The sequence below is a fragment of the Pectinophora gossypiella genome, chromosome 25 (assembly GCF_024362695.1).
Source record: "Pectinophora gossypiella chromosome 25, ilPecGoss1.1, whole genome shotgun sequence".
Lineage (NCBI taxonomy): Eukaryota > Metazoa > Arthropoda > Insecta > Lepidoptera > Gelechiidae > Pectinophora > Pectinophora gossypiella.
In genome coordinates this window covers 1,057,339-1,085,248 of record NC_065428.1, presented here as the reverse complement: position 1 = coordinate 1,085,248, position 27,910 = coordinate 1,057,339, and the positions used below count along the sequence as shown (strand labels likewise).

At 38.0% G+C, this 27,910-nt stretch overlaps 1 protein-coding gene across 1 annotated transcript in view; it reads left to right on the top strand.

Annotated features, from left to right (window-relative positions):
• The first annotated feature begins 3,805 nt into the window (after positions 1-3,805).
• The window catches only part of LOC126378227 (protein stum), a 64,868-nt gene continuing 40,763 nt past the window's right edge, over positions 3,806-27,910 (top strand). The window contains exon 1 of the mRNA XM_050026451.1: positions 3,806-4,530. Coding sequence (XP_049882408.1) covers positions 3,806-4,530 — 725 coding nt within the window. The remainder of the gene's footprint in view (positions 4,531-27,910) is intronic.

Sequence of the window (27,910 nt, the reverse complement as noted above, 5' to 3'; positions counted from 1 at the left end):
ATTTCGGCAATCTTTGAGAGGAGACCCATATGGAACAGCAAAGATGTGAACCATAAAAATAGAAGAATAATTAATCGTTTATGGGAAGAAATAAAAAACGAACTGAATATTGAAGGTAGGTGAATATAAAAATTATTTATTATGTTATTTACAATGTTTATTATGGTTTACAAATTAATTAGTAGCTAATGGGATTATTTACAAAATATTCTTTGAATTTTTCATTTATTTCTTTGACATTTCGTTTGCGAATGTCGACAACACAACCACGAACACAACACTACACCGCTACAGTGCCGCGCGATCTGCCCGCTGGTTTCGAGAACAGGTATGCGTTGCCCGCCCCTCTCCCGCGCCGCCGCCGCTGCCGCTCCGCTGCCCGCAAAATTCGAGACCGAGGCCTAATAGTTGGACACCTTGACCGCCAAGCCACAGGTACTAAATTCAACTCCCGGTCTAACAAGGCGGGTAACAGTCTATTATAAAAGGAAACCACACACAATGGTGCTAATTCCTGCAGACGGCATCTAATTTTATTTTAAGTTATACCTGTCATTTTCTTATCCGTTGAAAAAGAAAGGGACGGGTAATCGACAGGGATAAAATTTATAGAACACACGTCAATTTTAAGCAGAAATCTAAAACAACCGTCTAAAAATTTTACATCGGCTAATAACCCGACAGAGTTAAGTAGACAGCACGTCAATCGGATTGCATACCAGCAGATGCCTATTTTATTCGCCCGGGTTATTCATTCATTTTAAAATTAACTTTTTGAAAAGCATCCGTCCCTTTCCTTTTCGGCGTATAAGAAATTGATGGGTATAACTTAAAATAAAATTAGGAGGTGTCTGCAGGAATCGGGGCCATTAACAATACAAATACTTACATCAGACTTCTTCTATCGTGTGGATTGCGAGGTGGTGGATTACCAACCCCATCAACCCTGGTGTCAGGGTTATTACTGAGCCGCCATAGACCCCTGACATGACTCATGTAACGACTACGTACTTACATGAGTAAATAATAACCGGGACCAATGGCTTAACGTGCCTTCCGAAGCACGGATCATCTTACTTTTTGGACAATAAGGTGATCAGCCTGTAATGTCCTAACCAAACTAGGGATCACAAAGTGATTTTTGTGTTACGTCCCCACTGGGATTCAAACTCGTCTCGTCTCGTCTGGTAATGTTGTTGTAAATCAGATTTCCTATTAAATGCAATATTTTTTAAGCTGAATGATGACTTTTGTTCCTAAGTCCAGGTTTTTTCAAATCCGGACCATTGTGCGACGGTTCAACCCTACTCTCTTTTACTACTACTCGTGCAAACAGATAACTACGATAGCTCTGCTGCTTCTCAAATTCCATAACCAGTTTACCGGCAAAGTATATTTTATGTGATAGGCTGCAATTTTATCATTACTTTTGGTTTAATACATACATACATAAACTCACGCCTATTTTCCCATCCGGGTAAGCAGATACTATGGAATTCCATTTACTTCGATCCTGTCATACTTCTCAAGGGAGGGTTACCATCTCTAAAATTTGGAAAACAGGACAAGTCGCGTGAAAACCCCGGATTTTAGAGTCCGAAAACCGGACATGTCAACAAGATCTTTTAAACATATTCAATGTAATAAAAATCAGTTGAAAATGTCATAAATCACCTTTTTTATTCATTCATTATTTTAACAAATCAGAATCATATTACAAATTGTTTAATATAAATCAGCTTTTTTAATTCTTGATATTTAAAAAAGAAAACAAAATCTTATTAAAATATTAAACAAAAACATATTGCTGCATGAGAATGACGGTCCACGGTGAATATACTTGGTTAGTCGGTTGATTGTGGTGTGCGAGCATAGTCCGTGTCTCGCGGGCGGCCCAAATTTTTTTAATTATTTATTTTTTAAAACCCGGTCTACAAATGAAACCTTCCCCGGACGCTCCCCGGATGCCCTCTAAACTAGGACAAATCCGGGGAAACCCGGACGGATGGCAACCCTACCTTCAAGGGAACAATAAGAATAATAGATAAGACAGATATTTTCTTAAGATACTGCATACAAAAGTATTTTTTGATAAATAGCCGATCATACTAAGGTTTTTACTTTCCTGTGATAAGGAGGGATTTCCTTGCATGTAAGTCGATATTTGATTTTGTGCGCTGCAGGTTATAATGCACAAGACGACCTTTTAATATGCTATCGCGGAGCTCCGTGCGTCGTAAAGTTTGCGGACGAGTGGAGTGCAAAGTTGAAGTATGAACTTGACTTGCCCTTCCAACCTCTTTCTTTTATTCAGCTGTGTTATGGTCTACCTTCGTGGTCTAGTCACTAGAGCGTTAGGCTCACGATCTGGAGGTCCGGGTTCGATTCCCGATGGGGACATTGTCGAAATTACTTTGTGTTCGATTCCCGATGGGGACATTGTCGAAATCACTTTGAGACTGTCCTTTATTTGGTAAGGACTTTTCAGGCTTGAATCACCTGATTGCCCGAAAAAGTAAGATGATTCCGTGCTTCGGAGGGCACGTTAAGCCGTTGGTCCCGGCTATTAGCCGTAAAAACACCTCCACCAACCCGCATGGGAGCAGCGTGGTGGAGTATGCTCCATACCCCCTCCGGTTGATTGAGGGGAGGCCTGTGCCCAGCAGTGAGACATATATAGGCTGTTTATGTTGTATGTTGTATCATAAATGGTGGCAGTGGACCTCAATAAATAGACCGTCATTTTGTTTTGAACTGAAAATACTTATAATAAGTAGTTACTAAACCTGTCACTAAGGATAGATTACCGATCAAACTAATAAAAAACATAATGAAATGTGTAACGAATGAAGCGAAATCAACGAACTGTAACAATATTGTCCAACTGGTCCGCAATAGGATGGGTGATTAAGTAACCTTGCGATAACTTGAAATTTATATGTAACTGTAGACTTATCGGTCTAAGGGGCCGTCCATTAATCATGTGATTTTTTGGCATTTTTAACCCCCATATCATATCCTATATCACGTGTATTTTAGTACCTACCAAAATAATTGCACGAAACGCCGCTTTTCGGTTCAGTATCGCGCGTTTGCCGAAAAAATAAATACTCGTGATATATTACTACACCCCCCTCCCCCCTTGTGATATTTCGTGATTTTTTCAGGGAGCCCTCCCCCCCTCTCGAGCCTCGCATGATTAATGGACGGCCCCTAAGTAATATTAGTACTCAATATTCTAGATAGATGGCGCCACGTCGGCTTAATGACGGTACATACATCGAAATAATTTCGCATGGACAGGAGGAGGACCCGGTGGTGTAATGGTTAACACGCTCGTCCTGGCTTGACAAGAGCTACGGGTTCAAGTCCCGTCAGAGTCAGATTTTTATTCTATTTAATTTTCTATTTGTAAAACCTAACACTATTTCGCATCCAGACAGACAGATAGACGTTTTACTTTATAGATTTTATACTTTTCAATTAATACATAAGCTCACGTTTGTCTCTAATGGGGTGGGCAGAGCCACTAGTCATAAAAAACAATCCACAATGCGCAAGAGTTTGCACATGATACGATTTAAGTTAAATTCCAACTCTATTAAATAAAACACTTCGGGGACACAAGCGAGATTCTCTATTGTATTTCTAAAAGAAAATAATGTCCTCTTTAGATCTTACTTACTTATTATGTTTGACAACTATTACATTTTCCATGTAAGTATATTCAAATTGTATAAATGAACTGTTTAAATAAATGTCATTATCTCTTGTCCGCAGATTCAAGCCAAAAATGCAGTGAGCCATGGCTTTAAAACTAAAATACACTGACGAGCACGGCATCCTCCACATCAACATGAGCCCGAACTCCAGCCCGACCCGGGCCGAAACCGAATCGGACAAGACCGAGATTAACGACCCGAAATTCGACACGATCAACAATCGTTTCGGGCAATACGACCTGTTCGGGGGGAAGTATGAGAAGTACGAAGACACCGATAGTGGGGACGTGGAGACACGGTCCTTATTCCGTAGCAGGTACAACAGTATCGAGGAGGAGCTAGCCAACACTCCATACGCTTTTGCAACCGAGCGCTCGTTGCGATTCAACGCGCTCAACCACAGTCCGCTTCTAGACATCACTATAGAGAGAGGCGCCGACGTTTCCCCCTCCAAAGACATCGAAGACGACAGATTCTTCAACAGAAACGTCGAAAGTCTATTCGGGCCGACGATAGAGACCAAATCATCCGACGAGGACACCTCAGGAGTCCTAGACACCCCTGCTTTCACAGTGACTCAATTAATACACGCACAAGACAGATATTTCGATTTGTCGAGCAGACAGAGTGTTAGTCCGAAGGGTGATATAGTGAGTGTGGTGCGAAGTGAATCGGGGAGGCGGGGTGATAGGGTGAAGGGTGAAAGGGTAAAGTCGGCGCAGGTGACAAAGGATGAGGCGTTCAAAGTGCTGTCTGCGCAAACTGCGGTAAAGGCTGTGCAAGTCGACCCGGCGCCGGCGTCATTGCCGTAAGTATTTACATTAATTTATTTTTCTAATACCCCAATGTTTTACAGATGAAGTAGGAATTAATTTATTTTATTTTAATACAAATTGAAAAAAAAAAGAATAATACTTAGTAATTAAAATCTTACCTTATCTTATCTAGCTTAAAGTGTCCCACTGCTGGATAAAGGCCTCCCTCTTTGTATTAATTAAAATGAAATAAATAAATTCTTTCCTAACTTAAAACTTCTTAATTACTTATTTAATTCCTACTTATCCGCAAATTTAATTTCAAATTAGTTTCTAGAAAAGTTATAAATAATATTTGAAATATTCGTTTTTATATTACTTGCCTTAATTACTTAATATTATATATAATATTAATATCACACGTTTTATAGAGCTATTGGTATTTTAGTTTCATTAGTCAACGCCATAATTCCATTGTCTTACTTCTAGATAAACATTCTTTACTTTTAACAGATTTTATTATTATAAAAAAAAATCTATTTAATGTAGTACATACAAAACAATTCGATACTTCTGCCAATACTAATTCTGTTTTCGATGCCTTGAAGCAAAACAAAACATTTGTAAATCCGACTATAATCAACAAACATAATAAGTACCTACAATTCGCCGGCAGTCAACTTTTTGCACGTTAAACGCTTGAATTTTCCATTCCCCCTAATACTTCCTGTCGCCGCATCTAATTAGTGAATACACGGAAGTGACAAGACATTTCTATTTACCAACATAATGAGAAAATTAACTTCTTACAACTACCAAATCATATTATTTAAAGATATTTTTGACTAGTTTTACTTGGAAACATAATATATGCAGGTTTTATCGACAGAGACGTAAGGCGCTAGTTACTCAAAGTCAGAGTTATTGTTGTTGGTCTTTTAGCCCAGACGGTCTTCCCCACATTGTCCTTACTTATTTTTACCCGCGGTTTCGCTTCGGGGTAACACGTTTCCCCTTTTCTAATGTACCAATTTTTAGCTTCCTACCTTGAAAAATTTGAAAAGGCCCTATAAAATTTCACCCCCTATTTGAAGGGTTCGAATCCAGCTATTTTCAAATTCATGTTTGGATCAAAAATTATTATAATCATAATAATGTTTGATAATCATCAAGTTGTCAGCGGTGAAGGAAAACAAAGCATCGCGACGAAACTATAGTCTCGAGAAATGGGTTTAAAACATATCAAATCAAATCAAATAATTATACTTTATTGCACAGATATAACACAAGAATATAGTACCATTTGAGCAGCCTTATTGCTTTAGAGAATTTTTTTTTAGATATGTGAAGTCTCTAGATTTCAATCTTTATTTTAATTTACTTCATTCCAATGGGTTGGGCATAAATCATATCATCATAAACAGCCTATATACGTCCCACTCCGGGGCGCAGGCCTCCCCTCAACCGGAGGGGGTATGGAGCATACTCCACCACGCTGCTCCACTGCGGGTTGGTGGAGGTGATTTTTGTGTTTTTGTAGTTTGGGCGTAAAGAGTTTTTTTTTAGATACTTAGTTTTTTTTAATATATAAACAGACAGCAGAGTTCTTTTCGCATTTATATCTAATACATACATACATAAACTCACGCCTATTTCCCACCGGGGTAAGCAGAAAATATGGAATTCCATTTACTTCGATGACACACTTCTCTTGCTTTATCTAAGGAATTACATATTGCACATAGTTTTTATTTTATACCTAAATCTAGACTAAATTGACACCAAGTCTAATCGTAATGGGTGTTAAATGGTCCAAGACCATATCTGGATCTAACGCCATTAACAATCCGTTGACCCTATGACAAACCAATTATGGCGCTAAGTCGTTAATTGGTTGTAACCAAAAAAGCCTTTGATTAATTTAATTACTTTGACGATTGATAGGATCAAAAGGTCCCAGGTTTCATTACTGGTTGGGTAAAAATTTGTCTAAGCAGATAGGCAGAAATCACTGGTCATTACAATGCATACAATTTTTTCGGCGTTGGTTGAAAATCAGTGTTGCCCTCTGGGTAAATTTTCACTGAACCCTGGCCTTTTTTGGTGAGCTGCGGCACCCATATAGCCCAACTGGGCACGCTCAAGCCTGTTGTCTTAAACGTTGTACCGGGTGAGAGCCTTCAGCGCTCCCCACTTGTCCGGCCAAGTAGTTAATGCCATCTGCGGCAAATTTACAACAAGTCACGTCAAAAAAAAAAGGCACCCATATACCTTTGTGTTTTCCAACTAAATATCAATGTGTGTATATTTTAATGTTATAAATGTATATATGTGTCGTAGGTTTTAGCTGAATAAACTTTTTTATTATTATTACATATTTCCCAATGGGTTAGACAGGGTTCGCGGAATTCTACTTCTCACTCTTTATACTGTTATCGCTTCTCCGCACTTTTGTTTTTTTTTTTATGTGACCTATTGTAGATTTGTCGCAAATGGCATCAACTACTTAGTCGGATAAATTTTTTCCGCGCTTTTATCAAACACAAAAAAGGAGTCGCCATACTGCGAATGTGGTCACCCGGATCAAACCATATCTCACATAGTGAACGAGTGCCCTCTGCACCGGTTCCCAGGTGGCATAGCCGAGCTGCATTGTGTGACGGATGCGGCAGAGACTTGGTTAGGGGAGCTTAAGCTGGATATATGATCTTCGCAGGATATTTTATTTTTTGTCTGCCATACGCAATAATAATCAAACACAAATAGGATATTATAAATTTGTGTTTGACCCAGTCAAACACAAGTTACAAGTGAATGCTCAAGTCTATGCTGCTAGGGTTCCGTTTCCTTTTGAGGTTCGGAACCCTAAAAAGAATAAGAAATGTGTAAATGTAATGTAGTAGTAATAACACAGCTATTTATACTTACATTAAGCACTAAATCGTTCTGCCTACGATCATGTTATTACCACATTCCATCGTATTTGAAATGGAAAACACAAACCTACTGAGTTTAGAAACCATTATTATGATACATAGCTTCACGACTGTATCCCCGAAGGAGTAGGCAGGAGTATATACACCCAGTCCTCGCCAGCTATGTTTCTCTCTCTCTCTATTTAAGAGCTGTGCTCTTGTCGCCATTCCTCTCTTCTTCCCGCCAAAACCTTCACCTCCCGATACGACACGACCAGCACCTTCTCTTTTATTTGTTTCATAAATGTTCTCCTATGTTTATGTCCCATGTAATAGGGAGCGAGTCTATTGGGGGTCGTAGCATATAAGGAAACATTTTTGCAAGCAGTTACTTAAGGGAAATGTGTGATTTTATCATTATTGTTTACATTTTCCACCATATTTTATGCAATAAGTTATTATTCTATTCTATCCCCGAATGGGTGGGCATAGGTATACGAATGAGTTAGTAAATAAAAAAATATCATTAATACAGGAATAAGTAAAATCATATTTTTTCTTCTATTTTAATTTCATATTTGGACTGCTTTGTTAACTTAATTACTAATTTGTAGATGCTATATACACTGTAATTGTCATATACATAAGTCTTAATTTTAGTAATTGTCCTGGTTTTTAATGTTTTATTTATATGATGTATAGGTGTACCAGAATCTGATGGCAAATGGGGACATAAAATTTCTATAGTAAGCAACACTCGGGTAATTGGATGAAAACGTCTTGATACTTTTTATTTTTTACCTATTGACAGACAATATAGATATTATATAAAGTACTTATAGAGGTACAATGGTTTTGTGCTACTGTTTATCCTACCTACCTAGTATACCGAAACAAAGTATTAAGACTAGTTAGTCCTACTTACCGGTCAACTTTGGACGCTCTTCAAAATCGAAGATTGCGGATGATCTCCAACTGTTTCTTCACTAATTTTACAATAAACATTGTAAACAATCTTTCTTGCTTGTGATCTAAGTGGTTTTTTCCATATTCTTACGAAATTTAGAATAATTTCAAGGAATCTTTGGAAAATCTCAGTATTGTTGACAAAACATGTACTTTGACTTGACAGGAGACAGTTTAACATTACCATAGGAAAATCAATATTTTTTTTACTTTTTTTATGCCATCAAATTCTAGTAGACTTATACTACTACATCATAAATAAATAAATAAATAATAAAAAAATCTTATAACAATAAATCATTTAGAAATGTATTATAACAATTATTATCTCAGTAACCAGTAGGTCAAAATTACTTCCTGACGAAAATAAGTGAAACAAAAAACGAAATAAAAAGTTCGCCTACACGAGGAATTATTCAGTAAAAACACTTCAATAACACTGCGGTTTTAAACTATTTTATGGCAATTATTTACATCAATTGAAGCGACGATCTTTTGTCGATAAGACTTTTTATGGTAGTTTTGCCCTCGGTGGCATTACTAGAAAAATAAATAAAAAATACCTCAATGACTACTCGCCGTTTGCGACTTCCTATTATTCAAATGTTTTGTCTAGGAAGATTGTAAAAACAATCATTGACTGACCACAGACGATCAATGGCATCAATTATAAAAAATAAATTGATCAAAGTACATCTCTTCTTCTTCTTCTGTCGTATGATTTGTGACTGGATTACCAACCACAGCAAACCTGGTGTCAGGGTTATTATTGAACCGCCAAAGGACCCTAGGCTCATGTAACGACTACGTACTTACATCAGTAAGTAGTAACCGGGACCAACGGCTTAACGTGCCTTCCGAAGCACGGAACATCTTACTTTTGGACAATCAGGTGATCAGCCTGTAATGTTCTAACCAAACTAGGAAGCGCAAAGTGATTTTTCTGATATGCCCCACCGGGATTCGAACCCGGGGCCTCCGGATCGTGAGCACAACGCTCAACCACTGGACCACGGAGGCCGTTTTGCCGGAGCTAAGTACTTAGTAATGGTTTTAGGTATTGAACCGATTATTTAGTTAAGCAAAAAATGACCGTGAATTTTCTTTAATTAAGTATAGATTACTAGATCAAATTTTTCCAGGGCCTTACGAATGAGGTTTAAAACTAGAAGCTAAAATCGCTGCACTGTTGAGTGTTCCTAAATTTTGACAGTTCTCCATACTGTCCAGCTAAAATTCGTGATAAATTGCTATAAAATGTAGAACAACGTGGGGTGTACAGTCATGAGCAATATGATGTACCCACTTTAGGACTCTGTCGCACTAACGTATTTGATATTTAGTGAGACTTATAGTTCAATTTGTCAAAAAAGTTAATGAGACATGGTACCAAAGTGTATACATATTAATGCTCGTGACCGTATCCCGTCTGAAGGATGAGTTACGAAAAAGAAAAAGCAGCCAGTTGGAAAAAGGCAGTTTTGATTGAAAATATTTTTTTATAAGTTTTCTTCACGCACGGAATCATCTCACTTTTTCGGACAATGAGGCGATTCAAGCCTGAAAAGTCCTTACCAAACAAAGGACAATCTCACAAAGTGAGCAGCATAGAGCGTGGTGGAGTATGCTCCATACCCCCTCCGATTGATGGAGGAGAGGCCTGTGCCCAGCAGTGGGACGTATACAGGGTGTTAGTGACATCGTAACGAATACTAAGGGGAATGGTTCAGACCATGATTCTGAGTTAATATCAAGTGGAATTTTCCGTCGCAAAATTCATGTTTTTTTTTTAGTTTTTTTTTAAATATTATCAATTCTATAGTTTTGCGATCAAAAATTCCACTTGATATTAATTCAGAATAATCAGATGAATCATCCCTCTCAGTATTCGTTACGATGACACTTACACCCCGTACAAGTACATACGGTAGCCATACAAGTAGGTATGGGTGTTAGTGACACCGTAACGAATACTGAGGGGGATGGTTCCGACCATGATTTTGAGTTGATATCAAGTGGAATTTATTGTCGGAAAATTCATTTATTTTTTTGTGTTTTTTTAATTATTTTCTGTTCCAAACTTTTGCGACGGAAAATTCCACTTGATATCAAGTCAGAATCATGGCATGAATTATCCCTCAAAGTTTTCGTTACGATGTCACTAACACCCTGTATAGGCTGTTTATGTATGTGTGTATGTATGTTTCTTCTTTCCGATCTTAAAGAAATAAATATCACTATAACTTTGCAATTAGCTGCGCAAAGGGTTATACTGTAAATATATAACCATAACAATGTGTTTCTTTACTCAAATAGTACGGGAACTATCAAGATTTAAGAACAGTCAACAGTAGCGACACCTGATGGGCGAAATAGGCAGTTTGTATCCTCATTGGTGCGGGGCGAAGATATAGAATAAGGAATGAGGGGGTCAAAAGTGTATCCAATTGGTTCGTGTAATATTACACACGGTGCTGCTCGCCAGTTCTCTTACTTGCTAACCTTGATTTGAAACGCTCCCGGGTGTCTAGATGATATTACGTATAGAACAGCAACTCTCCGCTCCCCACCAGCGGCTAGGTTTACCTAAATCTGTCTTACTTTGGTCTTCAATCGTATGGGCGTCAGACGTCACACACATAGATGCACGCGTACTGTAACGTCAATGTGTAGTGTCTGTGTAAAACGAGGTGTTTTGTATAAAGTGTCCGGAGTGTGACGGAGAGCTACCTTCCGGCCAAGTAGTTAATGCCATTTGCGGCAAATCTACAATAAGTCACGCCAAAAACAAAAAAAGACGGAGAGTTACCATTCTGTATGTAGTATTACTGTTTAGTCTATGACTACCGATTATGTCTCACAAGAGTGATCTCGAAAGTAATATTATGGTAAACAAAGCAGGCAATAATGGGTACTGTATCTCTTTTTGTTATTTTATCTTGACATAATCATTCATTGCATGAAAGAACATTAAAGTCGTGCTGTTTTTGTTTAAATGGTAATAACTACAGATACATTCGTTTCGTAAAAAAAGTCTTCAAAAATTCCTGTAGGATAAGGTACAGCTGTCATAAACAAGAAATAATTAAATGCAATTTTATCTAATTCTCTCTACGCAGATAGATATAGATAGAGATAGTCTGCGACCTGGTGACCCTCCCCCCCAAACACCTACAAAAACATCAATTTTACCGACTTCAAAAAAGGAGGAGGTTCTCAAATCGACCGTAAGTATATATTTTTTTTATGTTTGTTCGGGGATAACTTCAATCAATCAATAATACTTTATTGCACAACAACATATACAAAGGACAGGACAGGACAGGAGACAGGGGAGGACTTCGTCGTTTATGAACGGATTTTGATAATTCTTTTTTTATAATTATAACAACTAATGGTTCATCATATCAGATATACGCGTCCGCCTTTCCCTCCGGGTATACATGTCGTTATGTTATATTATCTTATATTCAGAATCATATATAACATAACGTTTAAATACATTGATGAATTCTACAATATACCAAATTCAAATATATCTTTATTCAGTAGGTAACATAGTTACACTTTGAATCGTCATTTTTTACATAACGAACGTCTCATCCGCCTAAAACTACTGCAGCTTCTCACAACCTGTATAGGTGGGGAAAGAAGCTGCAAGAAAAACCTCGAGAGGACAAGCATGATACATTCCAAATACTTATTTCTTCACGTCCCAAAACTAACCTCATCAAATAATCACACGAAAACACAAAAGAGGATCACTAAATACAAAATAATTACATAATAGACATCATAATGATTGCTTCCAAGAACAAAGTTTTTGTGTAAACAATGAAATACCTAAGTAGAATAAAAACTACAATGTCGTTTCTGCTTCGTTGTTACCGCCAAGGTTTTTAGGCGGGTAACAGAGTGTTCGGATTGTTATAATTTGGTGTTACTAGTATAAAAAAAAATAACATAACATAAACTCAGGGGGGTTTAAATGGCCACATCGATACAATTCATTTTGTGAATGTATAAAAATATTTGTGCTGTACAAACTAAAATAATTTAAAAGACATGAAACGAAGACTTGGCCCAAAGGACTTGATTCCAGGCCATAATCTTTAAAAAATATATCTAAAACTGCAATATTGCAATTTGACATTTGCGCATATAAAAAGTGAGTGCGCAATGCAAACAAATGTCAAATATCAATTAGCTTTCTTAGATGAATTGCTTCGATGTGGCCATTTTAACCCCCCAGGACTATGTCCCATTGAGAGGCTATTCTGATAACATTTCTCAAAAAAAAATGGTGTTGTACAAATTAAATGTGATAATTACCTATTTTCTCATTGCTCGAGTTATTCAAACATTATAATGTTATGGCAGAAGCAAAGGTAGAATCTTCTTCTTATCGTTTCGATGGCATTCAGATTTTTCAGCCCAGTATTTTGCGACTCGGACAGCATTTTCGGTGGCAAAGTAGATTGTTGCTTTATATTTGGATCACATTATGTACTTGTGGAGTTATGTTGCTACCTATATTGCTTGTCTTTATTTTCATCAGAATGTTAATGGATGGAAGATGAGTTATGAGGGGGTGTAATAAAAAGGGTCTTCATTTATATCCAAAAACAAATATAAAATATTCATAAGTATGTCTGTTATCCATGAAATTAGAAGGTTAAACGAGGGTATCTTTTTACGCGCCACCTATACTTTTAGTAGTCAAAGGTACATCCATCGCAAGATGAACTAAATACTCACACCTCATTGAGATTTCTGTTAACCCAAAAATGACCATCAATTTCAGAGCATTACAAGTAATTTGGAAATTATTTTTAATGAAAATAATAAGTAGGGAAAAAATTGAAAACCAAATGGCAAAAAATTCTCATTTTTTGTGATATTTCGTGTGAATTGTGTATAGACCTAAATATAGCTCGGCACATCTGCTGCATTTCGAGATATTGTAGAACGAACCAAGTCAATTTAGCACGGTTCGCTTTCCAAAACCCATACAGGAATCGAACTTGGGACCTTTTAATTGGTTGACAAAACATCTGTAATATTTGTGACATCTCCCAAATGCGTTGATGTCTTTTGTATGAATTTATTGTTTAGTGTTTTTGTATGTACGGTCACGAGCATTAATATGTATACACTTTGGTACCATGTCACATTAACTTTTTTGTCAAATTGATCTGTAAGTCTTACTAAATGTCAAATATGTTAGTGCGACAGAGTCCTAAAGTGGGTACATTATATTGCTCATAACTATACAGTCTCTCTACATACGTAGATCAATTATTTCACTACAATCCTTATTGAAAGCCAAGTATGAAATACAAACGCATTCAAATGACGAATTCAACTTTTTAGAATTGGATTCATTTGGTATCACACGGTATCTAATTTGTGTCCGGTTACATGATAGGCTACTTGACAAACTAGTCAAATGAGATACTTTTTACGAAACGAACCATAAGCGAATCGTAAGCGAATAAATGATTTGATTTTTTGATTTGAAAGTTTTCTTTGGAGTTTGTATAGAAATAATCTGCCTAAGGGAAACGTTTTTTTGACATAAAAAAAACCTGTAAGGATTACGAGCGCAAGTTGTGGCGGCGACGGCGATAGCGACGTCTTGATAGTAACGTGCGGGCACGCGCTACTATCAAAAAAATTTCGCCACAAATAGTCCATTGACATTGACAAATCAATAACTGAAATAAATGGAATTTCGTTGAAAAACAAATTAAAATGTACCTCTAGAAAGTGTTTCTTTAACAAAGCCCAACAGTCTATAGTCGATCGAGTCGATGTCGCAAATAATACATTTCTATAACGCAAGTTAACAAAAAAAAACTGCCAACCGTGAGGCGAACTTGCGGAATTAGTGTTCCGTACGGCATTTGACAAAGACCCGAAAACTCTTTCCTATTCAGCGCTTATCACTATCGGCTCACTAAGGTCCATTAATAACAAAGCATCACGCCTGTAACTCCAAAGGGGTAGGCAGAGGTGTATCGTACATCCACTCCTCGCCAGCTTTCTTTAAATCCCATGTAATACGGAGCTCATTACCATTAACCGGACATAAATTCTATAGTCTATTCATCATTATCAGCCGTACGATGCCCACTGCTGGGCATAGGGCTCCCCCAAGGATCTCCATGACGATCGGTTCTGCGCTGCCCGCATCCAGCGGCTTCCGGCGACCTTCACCAGATCGTCGGTCCACCTTGTAGCGGACCTACCCACTGAGCGTCGTCCGACACGTGGTCGCCATTCAAGAACCTTTCCGCCCCAGCGGCCATCGATTCTCCTCGCTATGTGTCCTGCTCACTGCCACTTTAGCTAACTGCCCACTAGTCTATTAATTCCTTCAAATCTTAGACGCCCTAATTTTTGTACAGGGTGAGACTCCTCAGCGCTCCCTATTTGTCCGGCCGAGTAGTTAATGTCATCTGATGAAAACTTAGTATAAGTTACGATAAAAAAAGCTAGGACGCCATGGTTGCGCTTTTAATTTAAATTATTCGGGATTAAGTTATGCAGTTGTCGGCAACCGGTTGCTCAACCAGGTGACGTAACCTTTATACAACTACATACATTATGTTAGTGAAGGCATCCAGGGCTACTTTTTTTTAACATGCCTTATTGTATACTAGCGATCCGCTCCAGCTTAGCTCGGGTGCAATGCTGACGAAAAAATGAAATTATTTACGACATCACATTAAAAACCTCACAAATAACAGTATTTCTCCACTATTTAATGGTTGTTATTATACATATAAACCTTCCTCTTGAATCACTCTATCTATTAAAAAAACCGCATCAAAATCCGTTGCGTAGTTTTAAAGATTTAAGCGTACATAGGGATATAGGGACAGAAAAAGCGACTTTGTTTTATACTATACAGTGTATATAGTCTCTTATCGTGTCGATGGCAAACTTGGCAACAAGTATGGCGCTATCTGCAGCGCTCATCAGTTTCTCCTGCGTGTTCGGGTACGCAGGACACGATGTAAGATGTTCCATCGATGATACTTAGTAATAATTTGCCGCAAATGGCATTAACTACTTGGCCGGACAAATGGGGAGCGCTGTGGGCTCTCACGCGTACAAAATTTAAGACAACAGACCTGAGGGTACCGCGGCTGCTCCACCCAAGTTTCCTAGTGAGACAGGGCCCTTAAAGTTCATGTCTGTAAGCATTTTAACTGTGTGAATAATAAATGGATATTATGCATTCTAATCAAAGCATGGAGTGTAGTTTGTTTTTAATAGTCGGTAGTTAATTGGATAAATGCAAAATGTTATTTTGTTACACTTTCATAATAAGATCTTATGGTACGTGTATGTTTTATTAGACACGAATTAAATATAAATATACAAATATATTTTATTCAACAACAATTGTAACAACACACACAATATTATAAAAAGTTTTAAAATAATAATAATATTTTTTTTATTTCTTTTTATTAAGTTTTTTTTTTTATTTGTAATTTATAAGTAAAAAATGTCCTCCAGCTCACCACATCGAGGTAGTCCCCAGAATACTGGCCACGTTGCCTCTCTGCACCGCCAAACTTACTCTTTGGGCAAAATAACTGCCTGCTCTAGGGTTGGAAGTTACCTCGATCTTCTTCTTCTATCGTGTGGGTTGTGAGGTGGATTACCAACCCCATCAACCTTGGTATCAGGGTTACTATTGAGCCGCCAAAGGCCCCCGACATGGCTCATGTAACGACTACATACTTACATCAGTAAGTAGTAACCGGGACCAACAGCTTAACGTGCCTTCCGAAGCACGGATCTTACTTTTGGCCAATCAGGTGATCAGCCTGAAATGTCCTAACCAAACTAGAGATCAGAAAGTGATTTTTATGATATGTCCCCACTGGGATTTGAACCCGGGGCCTCCGGATCATGAGACCAACGCTTAACAACTGGACTGAGTCTTGACTGAAAATGAGTCTTGTTAAAAATAAGGACCGGACGGAATCATACGCAGTATTACAGGGCATAGCCGGGGATTAGAATCAGTAACATCCAAACCTAAAGGCACACTTTCAGACCACTACACCTTTACAGCTCTCATTTCTAATTCAGAATTTATAAAAAGCGTTTTTCAAACCTGTTACTTCAAATTCAAAAATATCTTTATTCAGTAGGTAACATAGTTACACTTTGAATTGTCAATTTTTTACATGACGAACGTCTCATCCGCCTAAAACTACTGCAGCTTCTCACAACCTGTATATATATGTACTATATACTAATACTAGGTTAAGCTTTCTGTTACATAATATGGACTACATTCTGAAATAAAACATTTGAATTAGATATTTTGAAGCAACGATTTTGCCTGCGGTACCCTATCATATCCATGTTTAAAGTAATAGTTAGAAATAGTCCGTTCAGTTCTGTTAACCGCGAAGGTTATATTTAACTGGTTAGTTAACTGCAAGTTAACTGTCAGAATGCATGTGACACCATTTTAAACTTTATATTATCCGTGAGAAAAATATGCATGTGACAATGTGAGTGATGTGTAGAAAAATATAATTTAGGTACTTACCTAAATAAAAAAACAAATTTGCAAGTGCGCCGATGTCTTCAGATTATTGTACAGTTACTAACATTAATATGTATGTTTGTACTTTAGTACCATGTCATATTTACTTTTATGATAAATTGAACTGTAACTCTCACTAAATGTCATATATGTTATTGCGACAGTGTTCTAAAGTGGATACATGGTATTGCTCATGACTAGCGGAAAAACGCTTCACTCTCATCGCGAGATCGCAGGTTTGAATCCCAACATTTGCGAATTTGTTTTCGCAATTATGTTCGGATTTTAAATGCTTATCATGTGCTCAGCGGTGAAGTAACACATCGTGAGGAAACCCCACATTCCCGATAAACGCATTATTTATTTATTTATTTATTGAGTACAACTACATCATATATATAAAACATTCACAAGTAATACAATTACTAAAATTAAGACTTATATATATGACAATTACAGTGTACATAGCATCTACAAATTAGTAATAAAATTTACACAGCAGTCTCTATCTATTTAAATATGAATAAAATATGAAAGTAAAGTAGAATAAAAAAAAATATGAATTTACTTATTATTATTATATTACGGAGGTATGTGACCGAACTTTTATTGGGCTAGTTTTGCCATAACGTTGGAAGGTCTATCAAGCAGTTCTGTAAAAAATCGGACCTGTCAAATCTTCAGGTTAGATAACCTTCAGGCGGACCATGTGAAAAGGAGAATGAGATGATGATAATTGGTGATGTGAGTTATTGTAAATTTGCCTCAGATGGCACCCTAAGGCTTGTTGTCTTACATTTTTCAGCGCTCCCCCATTTGTCCGGCCAATTAATTACTTAATACCATCTTTTTTTTAATAATATCGTTTCGCGTTTTTTGGAGTATGCTCCATACCCCATCTGTGCCCTGCAGCGGGACGTACCTATGTAGGCTGTTTATGTTATATTATGTCATGTAGGCTCGCGTTTGACCACAATCTCACCTGATGGTAACTCACCTAGCAAATGCCTATTTACACTAGTCTTGAAGACTCCCAGATTATAAAGAGAGATGGAAAAACAGAAGACAGGCAGTTCAAATCCTTCGCTGTTCGCATCAAAAAGGAAGAGGCGAAATGTTTAGTGCGGATTGGTGGCATATCCACAACATAAGGATGAAATGCCCGCCGAAGCCTGGTTGTCCGTAGATGGAATGGAGGCAATCTGAGGCACCAACAATAAGACTCTCTCTCTTTATTTAAGAGCTGCGCTCTTGTCGGTGGAGTAATCGCCTCCATTTTCATTACTCCATAGATAGGGCGTGTAGAACGGTGGTTGCCCCAGTCGCCTTCCGTTCCGCAGTACACCGACCAATTTCTCAATCGGTGATGTTCTAGCTAGAACCCTACCAGAATCCATTTCCTCAACCTCTAACCAGTACTGATACCGCTGCTGCCCGGCATCAGGGGTGCGCTTTTGAAGTAGCGGCGCCTACTCGCTACGTCACAAGATCGTCATAGAACCTAAGTAGCATTTTATAGGTTAGCCCGTCCCAGTGAGCTACCCACTACGTTCTGCTAATCCTGTCGCTGTTTGGTCGGGGACTGCTTATTTTTATATTCGTAGCTAACCATCATATCTGATGGCCGTTCCACTATCCGCCACCTGTGGACCCCGTAGATGGCCTACAGCTCAGCCTAATAATAAGACAGGTCATAAAAAAAAAACATTTAGTTCCTTTGGAATCCGCAGGGTTTTGTGACAAATACGAGCTAGAATTCACAACTTGACCAAACATTTCCATTTCTACTTACAAATGTTTCGTAACGAAATAAAAAAAACATCTTCTACCGGTAGGCTTTATTTTTTTGTTTGTGTTTACTTAATTACGTTAATCAGTTGGTTAGAAAGCGTAATACAACGTAGTAGGCGTACGTTTACGTTCACGTTATTTGAACGTACTTATAATTACGAGTATGTTGTATTTCTGTCGGTGAACATAATTTGCGTGTCTTGAGAGATAAGAAAAATTATGTCTTAGTTAAACATGCGTGCATGCGCATGCGTTCTGCTCACGATCCGGAGGTCCCGGATTCGAATCCCGGTTGGGACAAATCACTTTAAGCACGTTAGGCACGTTAAGCCGTTGGTCCCGGCTATCAGCCGTAAAAATACCTCCACCAAACCGCATTGGAGTAGCGTGGTGGAGTATGCTCCATACTGCCTCCAGTTGATTGAGGGGAGGCCTGTGCCCAGCAGTGGGATATATATACGCTGTTTATTAACCCCCGACGCAAAAACGACGGGGTGTTATAAGTTTGACGTGTCTGTGTAAATGTGAATGTGTCTGTGGCATCATAGCTCCCAAACGGACAATCCGATTTTAATGCGGTTTTTTGTTTGAAAGGTATATCAGTCGAGAGTGTTCTTAGCTATGTTTGGTGGAAATCGGTTCAGGTCTTCAAGGTCATCAGGTCGTTTGTTATGTGTGACAGGAATGTTACACGCTCCGTTTGCTTGCAAGCATATGTGGGATCTGACATTTGAAACACTTATGTCTTCTGGAACCACTGAGCTGGTCTGCTGTTAGCGTACTTTTTTCTGGTCGGGGGTTTTTTAATTTTTAATTTTGTTATGTACACCTAGAAGCGAAGGAGTACTATGAAAACAAGTTAATTCTAATACTCACTCAGCTCACAGCTATGCACAAACTTCGTGGCACGAATTCCGTGCATTCTTATTCCGGTCATGTTTTCATTCTAGGTTAGATAAGTGTAGTTTTTCAGACGTGCTTTGCAGTGTTCGTAAGTAATAATTACTTCGTTTTATGTGTACATAACAAAACATAAACTCAAGTTCAGATATCGCTATCGGCCCTCTATGGTCGATTCATTTTTTCAAATATAATCCTCTGAGACGATGCCCTGAGCTCTGATTTAAACGTCAGGATTTGCTACCGGGGATTTGTTAACGGCCTCAACTAACATTGATAAACAACCAGTCAATCAACCTGAGGGGGTACTTTATAGCACATAAACAAAACATCATCATCATCAGCCCATTAACGTCCCCATTGCTGTGGCACGGGCCTTCCCTATGGATGGATAGGGAGATCGGGCCTTAAACCATCACGCGGGCCCAGTGCGGATTGATGGTTATTAACGACTGCTAATGCAGCCGGGACCAACGGCTTAACGTACCTTCCGAAACTTTTTTTTTGTGGTCACCCATCCTATGACCGGCCTTTGCGAAAGGTTGCTTAACTTCAACAATCGCAGATTGAGCGCGTTTACCGCTGCGCCACCGAGCTCCTCAGTAACTTCAAAAAAAATCTATAATAAGTGCTCTGTGAAGGTAAGGTATACCTACCTGTAACTACAGATTACGTAAGATCATTGACTAGAACAACAAAGTAACTTCATAGAAATGAGATAATTAATTTATTCTTTAATTAAGTAGATATACTTATCTTAATATTGTTCATTTTTCCCTATTACACACATTATACTTAACAACACGCATCACGTCTGATCGCTATCGAGGTGGGTAGAGCAACTACTAAAACAGCATCACGCCTGTATTCCCGTAGGGGTAGGCAGAGGTGTAAAGCATAACACTCGGTCGTGTAATTATTAATACGCTCGTCCCGGCTTGACAACAGTTGCGGGTTCAAGTCCCGTCCGAGTCGGTTTTTTTTCGATTTAATTTTCTCTTTGTGAGTTTCCCTAAACACAAGTAAGTGCTATAAAAACAGAAATCATTTACTTACTTATCTCCTTCTCAATTCATGCATCATTGAGATCTTTTTTTTGACGTGACTTATTGTAGATTTGCCACAGATGGCATTAACTACTCGGCCGGACAAATGGGGAGCGCTGAAGCCTCTCACCCGGTACAACGTTTAAGACAACAGGCCTGAGGGTGCCCAGTTGGGCGCGAACCTGGGTTCAGGGCGTCGTCTGAGTAGAAAAATATTTGAAAGAATTAATCACGATAAGCGCTGATTGAGGGAAATCGTCGACCACGGCGGCGGGGTCGGTATCGGGGTCCTGAAGTGTTTGGTGTCGCGAGCTGATTGGCTGCCGCTATGACTAGAGTTATCGGGTCGTTGGGATCGTATAATATTTATTACGTCATTCGGACGCCGATATCATCACAGAGGTCGTCAACCCAGCATGGCTACGAAAAACCATCTCTACAATTCAATGACTAATGATTTATAAGCAATCACAGATTACTGCAATACCTAAATAGTCAAATAATTATTCTACCATGCATTTCGCAATATACGTAGGTTTTCAATAATTATTTATACACAAAACAATGAAGTTCAGTGATGTACCTCCTACACTGAAGATTAGCTAGTGTTGTGAAGTGATTGTGAATAGGAGTGTCAGGTCAAGGTTATTAGAAAGAGAATTTGGCTCCACAGACGTGTTTTGATGAGTCATATGCACATGCTGAATAGCATCACGCCTGTATCTCCAAAGGGGTAGGCAGGTTTATAGTATATTAAAATAAACAACCACTCCTTGCCAGCTATCTTGAAGTCCCATGTAATAGGGGACATAAATCCTGAAATCCAGACAAAAGTTAATATGATGTTTCAATTAATCTGTTATTATTATTAGCCTATACGTTTCACTGCTCGGCACAGGTCTCCCCTGAATCAACCGGGGTAGCAATAGCCGAGCCGAGACCCACGGCTTAACGTGCCCTCCGAAGCACGGAATCATCTTACTTTGTCGGACAATCGGGTAATTCAAGCCAGAAAAGTCCTCAGCCCCTTAAAATAAATAATTATGTTTACGGCCACCCGGTACGAGCGATTGCTCGATGAAGTTAGCTTGCGGTCAGGGTGGACCAGTCTTGGTTGATTTTGGCGCACCGCCCTAGGGCCGGCACTGCGCGTGCGCGCTAGCAAGACAGACAGTATTCGCACACTCCCTTTCTCCTTAGGCTTACGGCCTATACAGACTAAAATGGCCTCATCAGTTCCTTTTAGTGCGAGGCGGAGTATCCCTTCTGTGTTTATGTTTATTCTATGGTTTAAGTTAAATCCGTCAGAGAACAGAAATAAAAAAATAAAATATACTTTATTTCGGACAATTTTACATCCATATCGCTATCATAAACACAAAAGAAAAGAAATTAAAATAAAATAGGTAGGTACTTAAAACTAGAATACAACATAATGGCACACGCTTAGATGCCAATGCGTCCAGTGCTTAATAAAGAAAGAAAGGTTTTCTTAAGTATCTTGTAAAACAAGTCAATTATCTCCGCTCTAACATTATGATTAGTTTATATGGGCAATGGGCTGGTAATCTACCACTGTACTTACTTGTAATAAATAATTATTCGCAATTATCCATCTTAGGGTGTAAATACCATATGTAGAGGTAAATTGTCAATTAATAACTTGTCACGTAAGTACGTTTTCTAATGATTAAGTAAGTCCTCAGCGCTATCCCGTTTTCACAAGGTCCACTTACCTAACCTGAAGATTTGACAGGTCCGGTTTTATATAGCAGCGACTGCCAGTCTGACCTTCCAACCCGCGGAGCGAAAACCAGCCCTTCTGGCCAAACTACATCATGATGTGGCCAACGAATGATATTCTATTTCATGAAATGATCGAGCACATCATGAAATGATCAATTCTATGATCTGGCCACGACATATACACTTTGAAACCATGTCATATTAACTTTTTTGACAAATTAAACCGTAAGTCTCATTAAATGTCAAATACGATAGTGCGACAGGGTGTTAAAGTTGGTACATGATATTGCTCATGACTATACGTCCGTCTAGGTCTTCCTCTGCCAGCTCTACCAACAACCTTCGCTTTATATACTAAGAAAGAAAAGAAAGAAAGAAAAAGTTATTTATTTCAACAAAAAGGTACAATCATTGCTAAGTGTAGCGGCCTTCTGTTAAGTGAACAACACCTGTGTTAGAAGACCGCGCTCCTCAATATCGATTACTAATGGTACCAATACAAAAGCTTAAAGAAATAATAAGTAACTTATGATTAATAATAAAAATATACTTGGATTTTTTTTTTTTTTTTTAGCATAAAGTGTTCAGTTGATAAATAAGAATATTATGTAACTACCGTGTTCTTATGTAAGACGAATGAATGTAAGTGTGTGAGAGTGGATGTGAGTGTTGTTTGTGTACTTTACAATTTATAATTTGTGTGTGTAGATACCTATATGTTTAGATATACAGTTATAATATTATGCTTGTATCTCATAGCTAAGGTGTAATTGTAGTATGATTTAGTGAGTGGTCTGTCGTTACTTGCTCATTATATTTGATACTCTAGTTTTTTCTCCAATTCGGTATAGTCAAGGGTTTTAAGCCAATTTGTTAATATTTTCTTACAGTCATGATGTTTTAATAGAAATATGTTGAGCTCTTTATTAATGATATTATACAAATGGGTCGATCGCGTGCAATATTGGCGTTGAGTGAAACTACTCTTAGCAGCACAAGTTTTGCTTACTGCTTTATATACTGCTGCTTTCGTAATCCAAATTTATCGATCGTACTAAACCTAAACAAAAATAAAGCTTTAATAAAATATACCTATTCCTACACACATTCACCAACCAACAGGCAACCTTATTAAGAGATGCACCTCCTCCACCCACACTGATGATGTTCATGCATTGAATGGCTGGTTGCATAATCTCTCTCAAGGTCGTGAGAATTGACTATGCAATGAACTTGGGTGAATCATACATGCATAGGGTTTTAAGTGATATTATTTTTTACACGATGGACTAGATATTATTATGTATTATTATTATATTTATCTATTGAAATTTGTATGTAGTTATTATAGGTAAGTATATAAGTAATAATGTTTTATTATTGCAGTATTATATGTATAGATATTGTAATAGGTAGTTATAGGATGCATATTATTTTATAACACCTTAAATCTTGTATTTAAATAGGTGCCTTATAATCAATACAGCGTCAATACAGCTAATCGTTGAACCGCCGCATTACAAAACGGCTCTGTTTTTGAAAACAGCTAACCGTAATGTACTCACCAGATAAATTAGATAAATTAGAAAATAAAAAATAAAAAGAAAGGAAATAATAAAATTAAATTCAAAATTACATTAACTCTGTGTACATATAATTTTATTAAGAGTTTTTCTGCTTACACATCTTATTATGAACTTTACAATAGTGGATAACAGTAATTGGTCTCATAAGTACAACATTAATGTAACTTTTTAAGCTTAAGGTGCTGTTGTTATCCTAAATTTTTTTTTTAAATATGATTATATTTACGCTGTCGCCAACACTTATTACTAACATAATATGGACTAGTTTCTGAAATTAAATATTCGAATTAGGAAGAAAGCCGTCAATAAAATGCATCTTCTACCAATACTTTCCCGACATGGAACTAAAGTTAAATTAACAGTTAAGTTTAACCGCGAGCCGCCTTCTTGTAGTTGCCGGTAACCGCAGGTTGGATAGTTAAATTAAACGTGAAACTAAACTGATGGTAAACTGTGGAGAAAACCAGGTTAGTTTGTCTAGTCTTTACCATAGAATAAGGAATAATACTACGTATAGAACGGCAACTCTCCGCACCCCACCAGCGGCTTAGCTAGGTTTACCTATTAAATTATAAAAAAAAAATGAGTAAAGTACTTAATTATTTTAAGTAAGTATTGAACCATTACTTAATTAAGCAAAAAAATTACCGTGAATATTTTTTAACGAAGCCTGTGGTGGATTTATTATTTTTTTTATTATAACCATTATTAATAGAAATAAAGATTCATATTTTTAAATAAAAATTCTTTTTTTTAATTTAAGTATAAATTACTAGATGAAATTTTCCAGGGCTTTATGAATTGGTGCGAGGCAGAGACATAGAATAAGGAATTCTACGTATAGAACGAAAGAGCTCTCCGCTCCCCACCAGTGGCTGAGGATTACCTCAAAAAATTTACATGAATTTTCGGACAGCAAAATCCACTTGATATCAACTCAGAATCATGGTCTGAATCATCTCCCTCGGTGTTCGATAATTCTGTATTTTGTAACTATGTAAATAATAAAGCAATTTCACAAATTCACCAATGCACCTGCACAATTATAGTTCTCAGACAATCTAACTAATCATCTTCCTACACTTGTTTGAGTCATATGAAAGGTACGGAACCTCGATGGGCCTACGAGCCCTAATCCATTGTTCACAACATGTGCGTGGTTTGCGTAAATGTATGCAATGTTAAGCAACATATGTCCTATTGTGAAGGCCTAGTTAGGTATCTACTTAGACAGTCTGAGGCAAGATCCGTTCCAAAACTTTTTGTTGACTGTGGTACTGATTCCTGTATACACGGCAATTTCAAATTCAAATTCAAAAATATCTTTATTCAGTAGGTAAAATAGTTACACTTTGAATCGTCAATTTTTACATAACGAACGTCTCATCCACCTAAAACTACTGCAGCTTCTCACAACTTGTATAGCCGGGGAAAAGAAGCTGCAAGAATAACCTCGGCACAGGGCCCTAGACGTTCTTTAAAAAAAAAACTAAAATTAGTCACGTCGAAAAATAAACATTCCTGTATACACCATCTACATCTAACTATTTTAAGTTACCCCTGTCATTTTCTTATCCGCTGAAAAAGGGACGGGTGATTACCCGTCTATTCTAAGTCGATTTTATGCTTGTCGATTGACAAGCATATTTATGGAATACACGTCAATTTTAGACAGAAATTTAAAAATCCTTCCAAAATTTTATATTGGCCAATAAGCAGACAGAATTAAGTTGATAGCAGCGAATTGATTATTTTATATGCCCGAGTTATTCATTCATTTAAAAATTAACATTTGTCAATTTTTCGTCCCTTCCCTTTTCGGCGGATAAGAAAATGACGGGTATAACTTAAAATAAAATTAGGTGTCTGCAGGAATTGGGGCCAATGTTTTGTGTAGTGGCCATTTTGTATTTTTTGGGCATTTAGACTTAGCTAACATGCTCGACTCGATAATCTGAGAGGAATATATTTGAAAGAATTAATCGACCTTGAGACTCGAGGTGTCAAATAAAGAAAAACTCCTCGATGAATACTTGATTTATTTATTTTTATCCTCAATAGGAGGATAGGGGGACACGGCAAGTTGGGAACTTTAATTAAATGAAGCTATTATAATAAAGGCATTACCCCTCATGATCTAACTCGGTCAGCGGGGTCTACAACCTGCAGTAATTACACGCGCGGAGTTATCGTGCGTATATGGAAGGTTGTGGTACAAGGTGTGGGATAGAGACGGTTTTGTAGACGTGGTGGTACGGCGAGATTTTAGAAAAGGTACTGGATACTTCCAGTAGTTCCTTAGGTAAATTACACCAATATGATAGGTGGTGAGCCGTGTAACCTATAATGGTTGTCTACTTAATTCCCACAGAAGAAGTTAGGTTAGGTTATTATCGAGCATATAGAATCCAGTATTAGGTGTTGTAAAAAGCTTGAAACGGCCTAATGTGGTGACAAAACGTGAGGACACAGTGAGTGCGGTTTGTCGTAGTGAGTTTGGTGCGAGTTCAGATGGTTCCGAACATTCCGATATCAAAAACATAAACAAGCGGCAAAGAAAGAGGGTAGACAGATATGTCTGCCCGTAGAAAATTATGGATCTACCTACTCCACTCCAATCTCATCAGTCATCCCGTGATCATGGCACTTGCAACAGTGTCGAAATATTGGGAGTCTCATATCCCCATTTTAAACGCGGTAAGAACCCGTTATTATGTGTTTTAATTAGGTTAGCTTAAGTTAGTTTACCCGCGTCAGCTCATCTCTCAACTCCCGCGCACCGTGTGTTGTGTAGCAGTGCATATCCGGCGAAAGTAACGTTGTACGCAACTGATTGCAGGTCCCCGCGTATTCAATACAAGCACACACCCGCTATTTTACTTATAAAAGTTGCCATTTTACCTAGCATTGAATACACACATTTTGAGCCCTTCGGGGTATGCCAGTAACAATGAAAACAATAAAATTAGGTGCACAATAACGTAACATAGTATCACAGCTGTAGTCCCCAAGGGGTAAAAATATTTTTGAATTTGAATTAACCAGAAATCCTGGAAACTATAATCAAATCAATCAATTACTTATCTATGATCCAAATATGAATTCAAACTCATAAAGTAGAATTCAGTCAGTTTAAACGTAACTGTCTGTCTGTCTGTTGTCCAAAATATAATAAAAATAACTTTGGCGTCTCTTCTTCTATTACCGGGTGAGAGCCTTCAGCGCTCCCCATTTGTCCGGCCAAGTAGTTAATGCCATCTGCGGCAAATCTACAATAAGTCACGTCAAAAAAAAAAAATCTTCTTCTATCATGTAGCTCGTATGGTGAATCACCAACCTCAGTTTATCAAGCTGGTGTCAGGGTTATTATTGAGCCGCCAAAGGCCCCTGACATGGCTCATGTAACGACTACTCGCTTACATCAGTACCTCCATGGTCCAACGGCCTCCGTGGTCCATGAGGTTGAGCGTTCTGCTCACGATCCGGAGGTCCCGGGTTCGAATCCCGGTGGGGACAAATCACAAAAATCACTTTGTGATCCCTAGTTTGGTTAGGACATTACAAGCTAATCACCTGATTGTCCAAAAAGTAAAAAGATCCATGCTTCGGAAGGCACGTTAAGCCGTTGGTCTCGGTTACTACTTACTCATGTAAGTACGTAGTTGTTACTTGAGTCACATCAGGGGCCTTTGGCGACTCAATAATAACCCTGACACCAAGGTTGTTGAGGTTGGTCATCTACCTCACAAACCACACAATAGAAGAAGAAGAACTTACATCAGTAAGTAGTAGGGACCAAAGGCTTAAAGTGCCTTCCGAACCACAGAAGGTTTTTTAATTCCCGGTTTAGGAATATTCCCGGAACCGTCACATCACTGATTATAATATCCAAGTTGTACGTTCCC